General features: G+C 42.6%; 2 protein-coding genes across 4 annotated transcripts in view; one reads left to right on the top strand and one right to left on the bottom strand.

Annotated features, from left to right (window-relative positions):
- Positions 1-15155, bottom strand: part of ABCC5 (ATP binding cassette subfamily C member 5) — a 168479-nt gene that overhangs the window by 148264 nt on the left and 5060 nt on the right. The gene's annotated exons all lie outside the window — the stretch shown is intronic.
- Positions 562-8321, top strand: LOC123940515 (5-hydroxytryptamine receptor 3E-like). 2 transcript variants are annotated; one of them, XM_046003391.1, is made up of 11 exons: positions 562-580; positions 661-776; positions 2517-2683; positions 3198-3242; positions 5815-5924; positions 6095-6134; positions 6228-6264; positions 6589-6749; positions 7078-7282; positions 7448-7663; positions 7792-8321. In XM_046003391.1, exons 2-11 carry the CDS (start codon positions 710-712, stop codon positions 8019-8021), a joined length of 1278 nt encoding a protein of 425 aa, XP_045859347.1. In that variant the 5' UTR covers positions 562-580; positions 661-709; the 3' UTR covers positions 8022-8321. The 2 variants fall into 2 exon arrangements, with proteins under 2 accessions (XP_045859347.1, XP_045859346.1); XM_046003390.1 differs by having other exon boundaries at positions 6095-6264.

Below are 15155 nucleotides of genomic sequence, written 5' to 3'. Positions count from 1 at the left end.
GAGAGAAGAGCATGGGAAGCAGAGAGATGGCCGTGTAAAAATACTTGTTAATGTTGATGGCTTTAAAGATGGAAAAATGGAAACATGAGCCAAGGAATGCAGGCAGCCTCTAAAAACTGGAAAAGATAAGGAAATGAATTTGTTCCTAGAGCCTCCAGAAGGAATGCAGGCCTGGCAAAAGCTCAGTGAGACTCATTTCAGACTTCTGGCCTACAGAACTGTAAATAATAAATCTGTGGTTTTTAAAGCCAACTAAGTTTATGATTTGTTACAACAGCAGTGGGAAACTAATGTGAGAAGTTAAAGGCTTGTAAGGTAAAGAGAAATGATGCAACATATATCTAATAAGAGAAAAAGTAGAGGGAATATACTATTTTTTAAAGGGCTGAGAATTTTCCAGAATTGAAGAGATGAGTCTTCAGATTGAGAGATCACACAAAGGTCTGAGTGTGATACATATCAGCTAATACACAACCATACTCAACATTATAGTGAAATACAGAAGAGGGGAAGTCTCAACAGCAAACAGAACCTCCGGCATGGGCAAGAACAAGACAACCAGAACTCTCTTTCCAGGAAGGTAACAAATGTCAGTGGTCAACCAATGCTATCAGCATTCAAAATTAGACTCTAGGTGTGGCCTCTGATCCTTTTTCCTAGGGATTCCTGCGTGCTGGTACACTCCCGGAGACGAATTTAGACAAAGAAGATGGAAGAAAGCTGGTTCCAGAAAGAGAGATTCCCCTTCTTCCTCGTTCTCAATCTTCTGCTTCAAGGTAAGAAAGGGGCAACTACAGGGAAAAAAGCGAAGACTCGCTGTAAACACCTAGAAACTTCTTACAAATCTCCAACTCCCAGAGATGATCTAAAATGGGCATTGTTATTTCATAATTTTGTTATAATAATGCCTGAACAGACGTTACATCTCTGAAAGACAGAAAATATCCTTCCAGAGATGTGCCACACAGGAACACTTCCATTTTTCTTCCCGTGAACCATCGCTGCTTGTCTTCTTTTCCATTTAACCTAAATGTACACCCATCTTTCTATACACAGGTATGATTCTTTTTCTCTACAGCTATGAAACCAACCCCATTGCAGCAAAGTGCTCACTTTTAGCCATAACTTCCTCATTCTCCTACAGGATCCAAGTGCCCTAGGTTAGTAAGATGCCAGAGGGTAACAGGTGGAGAGTGAAGATGGAGTATGCTTGTCTTTCAAAGAGTGATCATGGTAGAGTGGAAAGAACATGGGATTTGGAGACAGATGAACCTGGGTTTGAATATTGGTCCCTCACTTGAATCCTTATGTAACCTTGGGCAAATTGGTTGACGTCTCTGAGCTCCAGTTTCCTCATCTGTAAAATAGGACCTACCTTGCAGAGTTGTGAGGATGCAATGAGAGAAGTGAGTAGCACAGTGGCTGCCCAGCATTTGATAGGTATCAATAAATGTCATCTCTCCCCCTTAGGTCGTCATGTAACTTCTGGATAGGGGGAAATAGGGGAGGGCTGCACCAGAGGTGGTGTTAGAAGCCAGTATAAGAAAGAGGAACAAATTGTACACCTAGTCTACTCAGTAGAAAACATTAGAAATGGTCCTCTAGTCACTCACGGACCATGCTTGACAAATGAAAATTCATTGCTCATAGAATGATTTAAGGATTTGCCTGGAGAGCACTGTGACTCTGGGAATGGATAAGGCTCGGTGCCCTTGGCACACAACTCTCTCTCTCATTTCAGCTTGTTGTTACTCTAACAAATTTCCACCAGTAGAGAATTGGAATATTTATCAGTCAGAAAAGAGGGGAAGGCAACACCACAAAAACCTCAAACTAGAAAACTGATAGAAGGCTGGGCAGCAAAATAAGGAGATGGAAGGAAATTTGGGGCAGTGAAAGTGAAATAGGTGCATTCTCTTTGGGCACCACCCCCCAACGGAATCCTATCCAATGGCTATCACTGTCCCAGGGTTTGGTTTGCATATAGATTTGGGCATGCTTTGCATGGAAACAGAAAGATTAGGAAGAAGGTCAGAGCCCTAATTCAGCTTACCACATTAGCTTCCATCATTTGCCTTCTAGCCCAACCCATCCTCCCTGGCCTTGGCGGGCAGCACCCAGCCTCTGGGCCTCTCTTGGAGATCTCCCTTGCCCAATCTCTATTTCATCATTGGGGGTGTATGCTGCAGCAGCACCAAACAAATTGGGGTTCAGATCAAGTCCAGTTTCTGCCTCTAAATATTTGATGTCAGGAATTTAATTCCTCTCACTGAAACTCAGTTGACTCATTTATTACATAAGGATAAAAATAATTTCTACCTGATAGGGGCCTGGGAGGGTAAAATGAGGTAATTTGTTTAAAGGGATTAGACTATGCCTGGGACATAGTCAATGCTCAGTAAGTGTTAGCTATCATTATTATCACAGGTTACCCCCAAGATCCTGTCATAGGGCCCTCTCATATAGGCAACATGAAATTTCTCTCTCTCTCCTCCCACATTCTATGTCCTCTACAGGAAGGAGCAGTACTTTCATCAACAACTGCTCAGGGTCTGCCCAGCAGGGTGTGTATCCCACTGTTCTGGAGTCAGTGTTCGACAGGAAGGCCTTCCGGCCAGTCACCAACTTCAGCATCCCCACCCTAGTCAACATTTCCTTCACTATGTCTGCCATCCTAGATGTGGTGAGTGCTGATACCTCTAGCCCTTAATTTTTTCCCACCCTGGCAAGGCAAGTCCCAAAGCCCTTGTCCACATTTCAGCTTCCTCTCTCATTGCTATCTGGAATCTGCCCAATGAGGATCTCAAGGAAGCTATGTCTGGTTCAGCAGGATGACATATTAACAGCACTAGAAGAGAATTTCTTCTCTTCTTAGCCAGCAATTCTCTATGCTGGCTATATATCACCGTTCAGGTTCTGCTCCCAGAGGTTCTGATTGGATGAAACCCAGACTTTGTATTTTTAAGCTCCTCAAGTGATTCTAAGATACAGCCAGGGTTGAGAAGTCCTCCTGTGAACTCTCATTCATGGCCCAAAACATCTGTTTTAATCAAGCTTTTGTCCTTGACCTACATGTTGTCCTTGATCGTAGCACCATATTGACATATCTTGGGGATTGGTAAATAGAAGTGGGGAGTGGGAGGAATGGATAGACTTCTTACCAGCATCACACTGGAAACAGCAAATTCTTTTGACAGGATGAGAAACTACAGCTCTTGTCATCGTTCCTGTGGCTGGAAATGGTATGGTCGATTCTGTTTATTCTCTCCCTTCATTTATAGTCAGAAAGGATTTTAAGCAAAGATATAATTATGGGGGCACCTGGGTGGCTCAGTGGGTTAAGCCTCTGCCTTTGGCTCAGGTCATGATCTCAGGGTCCTGGGATCGAGCCCTGCATCGGGCTCTCTGCTCAGCAAGGAGCCTGTTTCCCCTCCTCTCCCTCTGCCTTGTGATCTCTGTCAAATAAATAAATAAAATCTTTTAAAAAAAAGATATAATTATGACCTTTATGTACCTAACAACATAGCTTTGAAACACATGATGGGAGCGCCTGGGGGCTCACTCCATTAAACATCTGCCTTCGACTCAGGTCATGATCCTGGGGTCATGCTCCCCCAGCTTGTGCGCTCTCTCTCCCTCCCTCTCTCTCTCAGATAAACAAATAAAATCTTTTTTAAAAAAGAAAGAAAGAAACACATGATGGAGAAATTTAAAAATCTACAATCATGGTGAGAGGCTTCAATATATTACTTTCAAAAATCAAGTAGAAAAAGAATAAAAATACTGTGATTTTTAACAGCACAGTTAAGAAAATTGATTTAGGGGGTGCCCGAGTGGCTCAGTTCGTTGAGCCTCCAACTCTTGTTATTGGCTCAGGTCTTGATCTCAGGATCCTGAGGCCAAGCCCCATGTTAAGCTCCACGCTGGGTGTGGAGCCCACTTTAAAAAAAAAAGGAAAGAAACTAGATTTAATAAACATCAAACTTTGTGCCAATGAACATGCATAATGTCTTCTGACACAAATGGAATATTGTCCCACACTGACCATATTCTTGACCACAAAGATCTCAATAAAGTTGAGAAAGCAGAAATTATCTAGACCACAATCTCTGATCACAATACAAAAAAATGAAACTAACCAGGAAAAGATAGCACTCCCCAAGAAAACCTTATTTCTTGGGAATTTAAAATTAAACTTCCAAATACTTTGGGCTAAAGAGAAAATAAAACAGGGGCTCCTGGGTAGCATAGTCAGTTAAGTGTCTGGCTCTTGGTTTCAGCTCAGGTTGTGATCTCAGGGTCATGATACTGAGCCACGCATCAGGCTCTGCACTCAGCTCAGAGCCTGCTTGAGACTCTCTATCCCTCTCCCTCTGACTTTCCCCCCGCGTGTGCATTGGTGCGATCTTTCTCACTCTCTTTCACTTTCTCTCTCTTTTTCTCAAATAAATAAATCTTTAAAAAACAAATAAGGAGAAAATAAAATAAATAAACAGAAATTTTGAACTAACGAGAAATGAAGAGCTCTACATATGAAAACCTATGAATATAGCCAAAGTATAATAAGAATATATAAGAAATACATAAAAAAGTTTGTATCTTAAGTGCATTAATTAGAAAAAAAGAGGCGAAAATGAAAGTAAATGAAGTAAGTTTCCAGTTTGAAAAGCATGGTTGAAGGGAAGGAAAGAGGAGAAAAATAATAGTAATGATCACCTAATCTTGCTCTCAAAGTGTAGTTCCCAGAGGGGCAGAACTGGTTGATTACACCACCTGGAAGCCAAGAAATGCACACAGTTTTGGGTCCCGCCCAGCATGATCAACCATCCCAGCATGCCCAAGACTGAGTAATTCTCAGGACGTGGAATTTTCAATGCAAAAACTAACAAAATCCTGAGCAAATCAGGATGAGTTAGTCACCCAAGCTAATGAATCAGAATCTACAGTTCAAGAGGATCCCCAGGTGTTTTATATGCAAAGTGAGAGTTGAGAAGCACTGATCTAGTACAAGTCTTTGCTTAATGTGCATAGAGCTCTCTGTTGTGGCTGTGGTTCCACAAACTACAGCTGCTGTTGAAAGTGTCCTGAGACCAGACAAGCCCACCTAGAACTAGACAATCCTAGAAAACAGTTTTCAGAGAAGATTGCCAGACTTGGAAAATAGAGCTTGGAAAGGTCATCCCAAAGACAAGGGAGGGTGGTGCCTGGCACTTGCCAAGGAATGGAAGACCACTAAACCTCTTGGTTTCAAAAAACCCAAGGGCTTGTTCAAGGTCTCCTTGCAATAAAGACTGGTGAAAGCAGTCTGGAAGATAGGTGAAGCCATGCTAGATATTAATACATAATGCCTATGAACAACATTACAATTTCAAAATCCACGGATAAGCCTTATTTCGTTTGATATCTACTAATCTCCTTATTTCACACTAGGGAAATTCTAGCTCAGAGGTGCTAAGTTATTGATCTTTCATCTCTGAATCTCATTCCTACTGAAGAAAGGAGAGGATTTCTCTGATCACCAGTAATTTCTCATGGAAATGGGAAAGGAGAGTGATCAAAATTTATGAAGAAATGGATGCAGAGGGCTTCAATTCTATCTGTAATTCTTATTTATTGAAAAAAAAAGCCAAAGTAAACTTATCAAAATATTTATTCCACAAAATTGAGTAATAGAAACACATGTTTATTATATTATTTTATATACTTTTTATGTGCAGGAAATAGTTCATAACTTTTTTTAAAGAAAAATCAAAGGACAGGAAAAAACAGCTTCAATTCATATACGGCTCTCATCTCTTTTCCACTTGGTTCTAGGTCTGGGATAACCCATTTATCAGATGGAACCCAGAGGAATGTGAGGGCATCACAAAGATCAGTGTGGCAACCAAGAACCTGTGGCTCCCAGACATTTTCATCGTTGAGTTGTGCGTATTAAGGGCTGGGAAAAGGCAGAGGGAAGCCCCATTTTCTGGAATCGGTAGAATTTACAATCTACCATTGGAGTCACTACAAGCGGTCTTAAATCGCTGAGAAATGACCAGAAAGGTAAGAGGAAAAACCATAACACCTGCATCCCACTCCATCCCTCTTACAGCATGGATGTAGATAAGACCCCAAAAGGCCTCACGGCATATGTAAGTAATGAAGGTCGCATCAGATATAAGAAACCCATGAAGGTGGCCAGCATCTGTAACCTAGATATCTTCTACTTCCCTTTTGACCAGCAGAACTGCACACTCACCTTCAGCTCATTCCTCTACACAGGTAAGTTGTGATGGAGTCTCAGAGATGTGGGTGAATGAGAGCAACCAATAAAACAACAAAAAATAAAATATAAAGAAATTATGAACAAATGGTGACCAAGGTGTGTGGGTAGAGCAAAGATTAAGGCTCTATGGATGTTTAAATATTTTCCATAAAGGCAGATCTGAAATCTATCTTGTTGATTACCATTCTAAGCTCTTTCAAAGTTTCTGCCAGATGGTAGATACATAAAAATATGTGTTTCATGAAAAGATGGAAAAAGAGAGTGCAGTTGAGTCAACAGGAAACTGTATCCTTGGGAAATTATCTGGATCTCCCTTTTAGTGGAGAACATGTTGCTCGGCATGGAGAAAGAAGTGTGGGAAATAGCGGACACATCCCAGGACATCGTTCAAACCCATGGAGAGTGGGAGCTCCTGGGCATCAACAAGTCCACCCCAAAGATGTCCCTGGGCACCAGCCTATATGATCAGATCATGTTCTATGTAAGTTCAGAGGCCCTTGCTTTTTCCTTCCTTCCTTGCTTCTACTCTTACCTAGAATCTCCAAGTGGGTTTCTCCCAAGTTTCAGTTTTACTTCTGCAAGGCCTGAACCTTCTCTCTTGGCTGCCCAGCCACGCTCTTTTTCCTAAAGCTCACTGCTCTGGCCTTACTCACCCATAGCAGGTTCTATACTTAATTATGAAGCTGCATTCTACATACCTAAAGATCTCAGGGTGATATCGGACCAACAAGAAAGGCAGAGACACAATCACTACTATTCCTGGAAGTCTCCAAATCCCTTATCCACTTCCCTCTCTTTCCTCTCTCAAGGTGGCCATCAGGCGCAGGCCCAGACTCTACATCATAAACCTTCTGTTGCCCAGTGGCTTTCTGATTGCCGTCGATGCCATCAGCTTCTACCTCCCAGCAGAAAGCGGGAATCGTGCCCCATTCAAGATAACCCTTCTTCTGGGCTACAATGTCTTCCTGCTCATGATGAATGATTTACTCCCCACCAGTGGCACCCCCCTTATCAGTATGTCCTTTCCAGACATTGGAAAAAGAAGGGTGGGAAATACTGACTGAACTAGCTCAGGGAAGGGAGATATCCTGGGAAAAGGAAGTTCTCCCCAATATGACTGGAAGAGAGAAGTCCTAGGTTGGTGCCTCTGGCCCACATGTAGGCCTACCTTCCCTCCAGGTGTCTACTTTGCCCTGTGTCTGTCCCTGATGGTGGTCAGCCTGCTGGAGACCATCTTCATCACCTACTTGCTGCACCTTGCCACCACGCAGCCCCCACCCATGCCTTGGTGGCTTCATTCTCTGCTCCTCTGTTGCACCAGGCCAAGAAAATGCTGCCCCACTGCATTCCAGAAGAGAAATAAAGGCCTGGGCCTACCCCCTGCCCACCTGCCTGGTAAGGGCTCAGCACTGCACATATTTCCTCTTCCCACACAGTCTTTTCTCAGCTCCTGCCTCCTTCCCTGTCCCCCTTCCTCCCCAGGTGAACTTCATGGTCCTAGCTGAGTCTCTGTTTCTCTGTAGGTGTGAAGGAGCCTGTGGAGCTGGTGGGGAATGTGTCAGGTCCCAGAGAGGCAGAGTTAAATGAGTGTCCTCAATCAACGAGGGCCCAGGAGGAAGATGAGACTAAGAAGCAGCACTTGGTCAACCTATGGGTGCAGTTCAGCCACATGATGGACACCCTGCTCTTCTGCCTCTACCTGCTCTTCATGGCCACCTCTGTGGTCACAGTCATTGTCCTCTGGAACACCTAGCCAGGATGTCTATCTGCTCCTGCTCCTGCTCCAGCCAAGAACTGCTCTGGCTTCCAGAGACCAGTCAGGTTTTTGACTTGTTGACTACCAACTGTCACAGCCCAAAGATGACCAGTTCCCTGTTGCATTCCATGCATCTCAATCCAGACCCACTGATCAGTCTCAAACCAACTCCAGACATTTTCCTCTTGTATCTGCATTCTATAGACTTCCCTCAGTCTTCCCTTGCAGTTCTAGGCTCCCCTTATGTCTTCTCCATAGCAGTCCTACCTCCTCTGCTTGCTTACTTGTCCCAATAAATCATTCCACAGAGATCTCTGGTTCTTTATCATGTTTTCAGATAGCAAATTCACTATTCAGGACTGGTAGTTGCAAAATATCACCTGTGCATCCCTCTGCCTGTGATAAAATTTTGATGTCATAACAGACTATTCTCTTACCTTCAAGTCCAATGTAACAACAGTCCTGTCTGGGAAGTTTTAATTTTCTTAGGCATTTTACTTTAGTTTTTAAAGATTTTATTCATTTTTATTTTAGAGAGAGAGCAAGTTTGAGCAAGTTTGGGAGAAATAGAGGGAGTGGGAGATAATCTCTAGCAGATTCTGTGCTGAGCAGAGCCTGATGCAGGGCTTGATCTCAGGACCCTGTGATCATGACCTGATCCAAAAACCAAGTTGGTCGCTCAACCTACTGAGCCACCCAGGCACCCCACTTAGGGATTTTAAAAGACATATTTCTTACTTGTAGATTCTTTTATTTATCTTTTTCATTATTGTAAAGGCATACTGCAGAGATATTACAGGTTAGGTTCCAGAACATCACAATAAAGCAACCATCACAATAAAATTAGTCAACGAATTTTTTGACTTCCCAGTAGACATAAAAGTTATGTTTGCCTTATATTGTAGTCTATTGAGTGTTCAATAGAACTATAGCTATTTGAGTCAGTTGAGCATCTGCCTTCGGCTCAGATCATGATCCCAAGGTTCTGGGATCAGGCCCTGCATCAGGCACCTGCTCAGTGGGGAGTCTGCTTCTCCACATCCCTCTGCTCTCCTCCAACTCACACTCTCTCTCAAATAAATAACTAAATCTAAAAAAAAGTGCATACCTTAATTTACAAGTACTTTATGCTAAAAAATGCTAACCATTATCTGAACTTACAGCAAGTTATAATCTTTTGACTTTGGAGGATCTTGCCTCAATGCTGATGGCTGCTGACTGATGAGGGCTGTGAGTGGCTGCTGTGAGTGGCTGCTGAAACTTGAGTGGCTGCAGCAATTTCTTGAGGACAATAGTGAAGTTTGCCACATCAACTGACTCTTCCTCTCACAATTTCTCTCTAGCATTCAATACTGTTTGATAGCATTTAAGCCACAGTGGAACTTCTTTCAAAATTGGAGTCAGTCCTCTCAAATCCTAAGATTAGTAATATTCTACATCCTTTGCTGTCATCTCAACGATCTTCACAGCATCTTCACCAGGAGTAGATTCCATCTCAAGAAACCATTTTCTCTGCTCATCTATAAGAAGCCATGATCATGAGATCACAGCAATTCAGTCCCATCTTCAGGCTCCACTTCTTTTTTTTTTTTTTTAAAGATTTTATTTATTTATTTGACACAGAGAGATCACAAGTAGGCAGAGAGGCAGGCAGAGAGAGAGAGGAGGAAGCAGGGTCCCCACGGAGCAGAGAGCCCGATGCGGGGCTCGATCCCAGGACCCTGAGATCATGACCTGAGCCGAAGGCAGCGGCTTAATCCACTGAGCCACCCAGGCGCCCCCAGACTCCACTTCTAATTCCAGTTCTCCTGCTATTTCTACTACACCTGCGGTTACTTCATGCACTGAAGTCTTGAATCCCTCCCTGTCATCCTTAAGGGCTGGAATCACCCTCTTCCAAACTGCTGTTATGCTGCTATTTTGAGCTCTTCCCGTGAATCACACATATTCTTAATGGCATCTAGAATGGTGAATCTTTTGCAGAGGTTTTCAATTTACTTTGCCCAAATCCATCAGAGGAATCACTATCTATGGCAGCTACAGCCTTATGAAATGTATTTCTTAAATACTAAGACTTGAAAGTCAAAATTACTCTTTGATTCATGGGCTGCAGAATGGATGTTGTGTTAGCAGACATGAAACATCATTCTCATTGTACATCTCCATCAGAGTTCTTGGTGACCAGACGTATTATCAATGAGCAGTAATATTTTGAAAGAAATCTTTTTTTCTGAGCACTAGGTCTCAATAGTGGGCTTAAAATACTTAGTAAACCATAGCAGATAAACAGATGTGCTGTCATCCAGGCTTTGTTGTTCCACTTATAGAGCACAAGTAGAGCAGTTTTGGATAATTCTTACAGGCCTTGGGATTTTTGGAATGGTAAATGAACATTGGCTTCAACTTAAAGTCACCAGCTGCATTAGCTCTTTATAAGAGTCAGCCTATCCTCTGAAGCTTTGAAGCCAGGCATTAACTTTTCCTCTTTAGCTATGAAAGTCCTAGGTGGCATCTTCTTCCAATAGAAGGCTGTTTCCTCTACTTTGAAAATCTGTTGTTAAGGGTAGCCACCTTCATGAATTACCTTAGCTGGAGCTTCTGCAGAACTTGCTGCAGCTCCTACATCAGCACTGTGCTGTTCACCCTTGTACATATATGTTATGGTGATGGCTTCTTTCCTTAATCCATCTGAATGAACTTCTGTTATGGTTGATTGATCTTCTATCCAGACCACTCAAACTTTCTCCGTATCAGCAATAAAGCTGTTTTACTTTCTTATCATTCATGTGTTCACTGTAGTAGCACTTTTCATTTTCTTTAAGAACTTTTCAAAGATTTATTTATTTATTTGAGAGACAGAGAGTGCTCAGGAGCAAGGGGCAGAGGGATAAGGAGACAGAAACCCAGGCAGACTCCACATTGAGCACACAGCCTGATGCAGAGCTCAATCACATGAACCTGAGATCGTGACCTGAGTCAAAAACCAAGGATTCAACACTTAGCAATTGTGCCAGGTGCCCCAAGAACTCTTCCTTTGCATTCATAACTTGGATAACTGTTTGGTGCAAGAGGCCCAGCTTTTAACCTGTCTTGGTTTTTGCCATATATTCCTCACTAAGCTCAATCATTTCTAGCTTTTGGTTTAAAGTGAGAGAAGTATGACTCTTCCTTTCACTTAACACTTAAAGGCCAGTGGCCTAATTTCAATATTGTTGTGTCTGAAGGAATAGGGAATCCAGAGGAAAGGAAGAGAGAAGTGGGTACAGCTGGTTGGTGAAGCAATCAGAACATACACATTTATTAAGTTCACCATCTTATACGGGCACAGTTTGTGGCACTCCAAGATAATTACAATAGCAACATCAAAGATCATTAGTCACAGATTACCATAACAAATATAACAGTGAAAACGCTTGAAATATTGAGAGAATTATCAAAATGTGACAGAGACACAAAGTGAGCAAATGCTTTTTGAAAATGGCACTGATAGACTTGGTCAATGCAGGGTTGCCACAAAGCTCCAATTTATAAAAAACAGTGTCTGTGAAGTGTAATAAAGCTAAATGCAATAAAATGAAGTATAACTGAAAATGAGTTCGGCAAGGTTACAGGATACAAAATGAATATGCACAAAAGCATTATATTTATATACATTAGCAATAAATAACCTGAAAATAAAATTAGGAATCATAAAAAATAATTTAGGAATAAACCTAACAAAAGAAGTATAAGACTTATATATTGAAAACTACAAAACACTGCTGAAAAAATTAAAGAAGATCTAAATAAATGGAAACATCTATCATGTTCTAGATTTGGAAAACTTCATATTGTGAAGATGGCAACATTTCCCAAATTAACCTACAGATTCAACACAATCCTTATCAAAATCCTAGCTGTCTTTTTTGTAGAAATTGACAAGCTGATTCTAAAATTCATATGGAAATGCAAGAAACTCAGAATAGCCAAAATAATCATGGAAGAAAACACAGTTGGTAGTCATACACTAACTGATTTCAAAACTTATTACAAACTAAAATAGTCAAGATAGTGTGTTGCTGACATAAGAATAGACATATAGATCAATGAAATGGAATTGAGAGTTAACAAACAAACCCTAATATTTATGATTAATTTATTTTGTACAAAGGGACCAAGATGGGGGTGCCTGGGTGGCTCAGGTGGTTAAGAGGCCATCTCTTGGTTTCAGCTCAGGTCATGATCTCAGAGTCCTGGGATTGACTCCCACAATGGGCTCTGCTAGGAGCCTCCTTCTTTCTCCTTTGGCCTACGGCTCTCCCCCCTTGTGCGCTCTCTCTCACTCTCTAATAACTTTACAATTTTTTTAAAGATTTTATTTATTTATTTGACAGACAGAGATCACAAGTAGGCAGAGAGGCAGAGAGAGAGAGGGGAAGGGAAGCAAGCTCCCTGCTGAGCAGAGAGCCTGATGCGGGGCTAGATCCCAGGGCCCTGGGATCATGACCCGAGCCGAAGGCAGAGACCTTAACCCACTGAGCCACCCAGGCGCCCCTCTCTCTAATGACTTAAAAAAAAAAAAAAATCCGTTGGCAAATTTTACTAGACATTGAACTGATAAAACTTTAATTCACCAGAAAGATAAAATATTTCAAACTCTATACACCTAAAAAATGAAGCTCCAAAGCATATGAAGTAAAAATTGACAAAACTGGGGCGCCTGGGTGGCTCAGTGGGTTAAGCCGCTGCCTTCGGCTCGGGTCATGATCTCAGGGTCCTGGGATCGAGTCCCGCATCGGGCTCTCCGCTCGGCGGGGAGCCTGCTTCCCTCTCTCTCTCTCTCTGCCCGCCTCTCTGTCTACTTGTGATCTCTCTCTGTCAAATAAATAAATAAAATCTTTAAAAAAAAAAATTGACAAAACTGTAAGAAATAATTAACAAATCCGCCATCTTAGTAAAAGATTTTAAATATACTTCTCAGTATTCAGTAGATCAAAAAGATAAATGAATAAGGATACAGAAGATTTGAATATCTTAATTAACCATATGGATTTAATAGATATATAAGGAACATCATTCAATAAGGGAATAATACACATTAATTCCAAATGCCTGTGGAATATTTGTGAGTATTAACCATACATAAACCAAATCTCAACAGATATCAAGGAATTGGTATTATACAGACGCTTTTCATGAAAAGTATGGTCCTCAGAGCAAAATCAGCAACATGTAAAAGCCTATTAGAAATGTATAAGCTTAGGGGCACCTGGGTGGTTCAGATGGTTAAGCGTCTGCCTTCACTCAGGTCATTATCTCTGGGCCTGGGATCAAGCCCTTCGTAGGGTTCCCTGCTCAGCAGGAAGCCAGCTTGTCCTTCTCCCTCTGCCCCTCTCCCTCTGCCCCCACCCCGCCCCAAGCTCATGCTTTCTCTCTCTCTCTGTCTCAAATGAATAAATAAAACCTTAAAAAAAGAAAAAGAAAAAGAAAGGAAGGAAGGAAGAAAAATAAAAGAAATGTATAAACTCAAAGAAAGAAAGAAAGAAAAATAAAAGAAATGCATAAACTCAGGGGTATTTGACAGAGAGAGAGAGAAAGCACGGGGAGCAGCAGAGCGAGAGGGAGAAGCAGGTTCTCCACTGAGCAGGGAGGTCAATGTGGGGCTCAATCTCAGGACCCTGGGATCAAGACCTAAGCCGAAGGCAGCCAGCTGCTTAACAGACAGAGCCACCCAGGTGCCCTCATGGCTTCCATTTTTTTCCCCTTAGATAATATACATTTTCATTCTGGCTGCCTTTAATCTTTTGTCTTTAGTATTTTGCAGTTTTGCCACCAGTAAGGGCCATGGTGTTGCTAACGTCCTCTGGCCCAACAGACTCAGGATCTCCTTCTTGTCCAGGTAGCTCTGGTTATGTCTCCAGGCAGGCTCTTTAGGAGGGAGTTACCAAAGCAGAACTCCTGGCACATGGTGACCTGCCTCTATGGCAACCAAATATTCCAGTTTGCCAAGGACTGAGAGTTTCCTTGAGTCCAGGATGCAGAACTTTCAGTGCTAAAATTGGGATAGCCCTGGACAACACGGACAGTTGGTCACCTTACCTGCTTCTTCTCCTTCACACCACAGCCCTCCCCCTCCAGGAACACCCATGTCCCTTGGAGAAGCCTGAATAAAAATCAGGTAAGATATAGTGTCACAATCTTCTTACAACCCGGGCTACATGAGTATTCAAGACCCTGATAATCAGGCTGATCCATTAGCCATACTTTTTTTTCTCTTGGCAAAGCTGTCTCAAGAACCCTATTGGCTTTCTCCAGAGAGAGGTGGCTCACTCCCCATCTACGAAGTTCAAGCTGTCATCAAGAAAACTGGTCTCAGGAGTGCCTGGGTGGCTCAGGCAGTTAGGCTGCAGCCTTTGGCTAGGGTCATGATCCCAGGGTCCTCGGATTGAGCCCTGAGTTTGGCTCCCTACTCAGCAGAGAGTCTGCTTTTCCCTCCCTCTGCCTCTTCCCTGGCTTGTGGGTGCGGGCGCATGTACATGTGTACTCACACACGCTTTCTCTCAAATAAATAAATAAAATATTAAAAAAGGAACAAGGGAGAGTGAAAAAGAGAGAGGAAGGAAAGAAAAACAAAACTGGTCTCAGAGCAGCTAGGTCAAATTCCTTCCCAAAGGGATCCTGGGCTCCAAGTACATTGTGGATATGGCTGGGCTCCTTTACAGTTCTGGAACACTCTATCAAAATGTACCTGAGTAAGTCTAAGATACAGACTTAAGGCATAGATATAGATAGAACAGATTGGTGCACAACACAGCAATGACCTCTAGGGGGTGGTGGTGCCCAACTCCACATGCCACCCTCTAGCACGTTATCAAGGCCCAGCCCAAGTAGAGTATTATATGTATCAATGACTTTATTTTCCCCCCTTCCTTCATCTCTTCCCTTAAAATTTTTTTTTAAGATTTATTTATTTATTTGAGAAAGGGAGAGCCTTCGCTAGCACACGCAAGGGGGAGGGGTGGGGCGTGAGGGGCAGAGGGAGGGAAGGGGAGGGAGGGAGGGGGGGAGAGAGAGAGAGAGAGAGAGCCAGCCAGCCAGACAGACAGACCAGACTTCCCGCTGAGCTGAGCGTGGAGCCAGATACTGGGCTCA

Source organism: Meles meles, chromosome 4, assembly GCF_922984935.1.
Source record: "Meles meles chromosome 4, mMelMel3.1 paternal haplotype, whole genome shotgun sequence".
Lineage (NCBI taxonomy): Eukaryota > Metazoa > Chordata > Mammalia > Carnivora > Mustelidae > Meles > Meles meles.
This window is presented reverse-complemented; position numbering and strand designations above follow the sequence as displayed.

Bases quoted from the DNA above. Each gene is read 5' to 3' on its own strand.
- LOC123940515 (XM_046003390.1), top strand. From the start codon at position 710: ATGGAAGAAAGCTGGTTCCAGAAAGAGAGATTCCCCTTCTTCCTCGTT. The intron at 6,265-6,588 runs GTAAGTTGTGAT...TCTCCCTTTTAG, and splicing joins CAGCTCATTCCTCTACACAG to TGGAGAACATGTTGCTCGGC. The intron at 7,664-7,791 runs GTAAGGGCTCAG...GTTTCTCTGTAG, and splicing joins ACCCCCTGCCCACCTGCCTG to GTGTGAAGGAGCCTGTGGAG.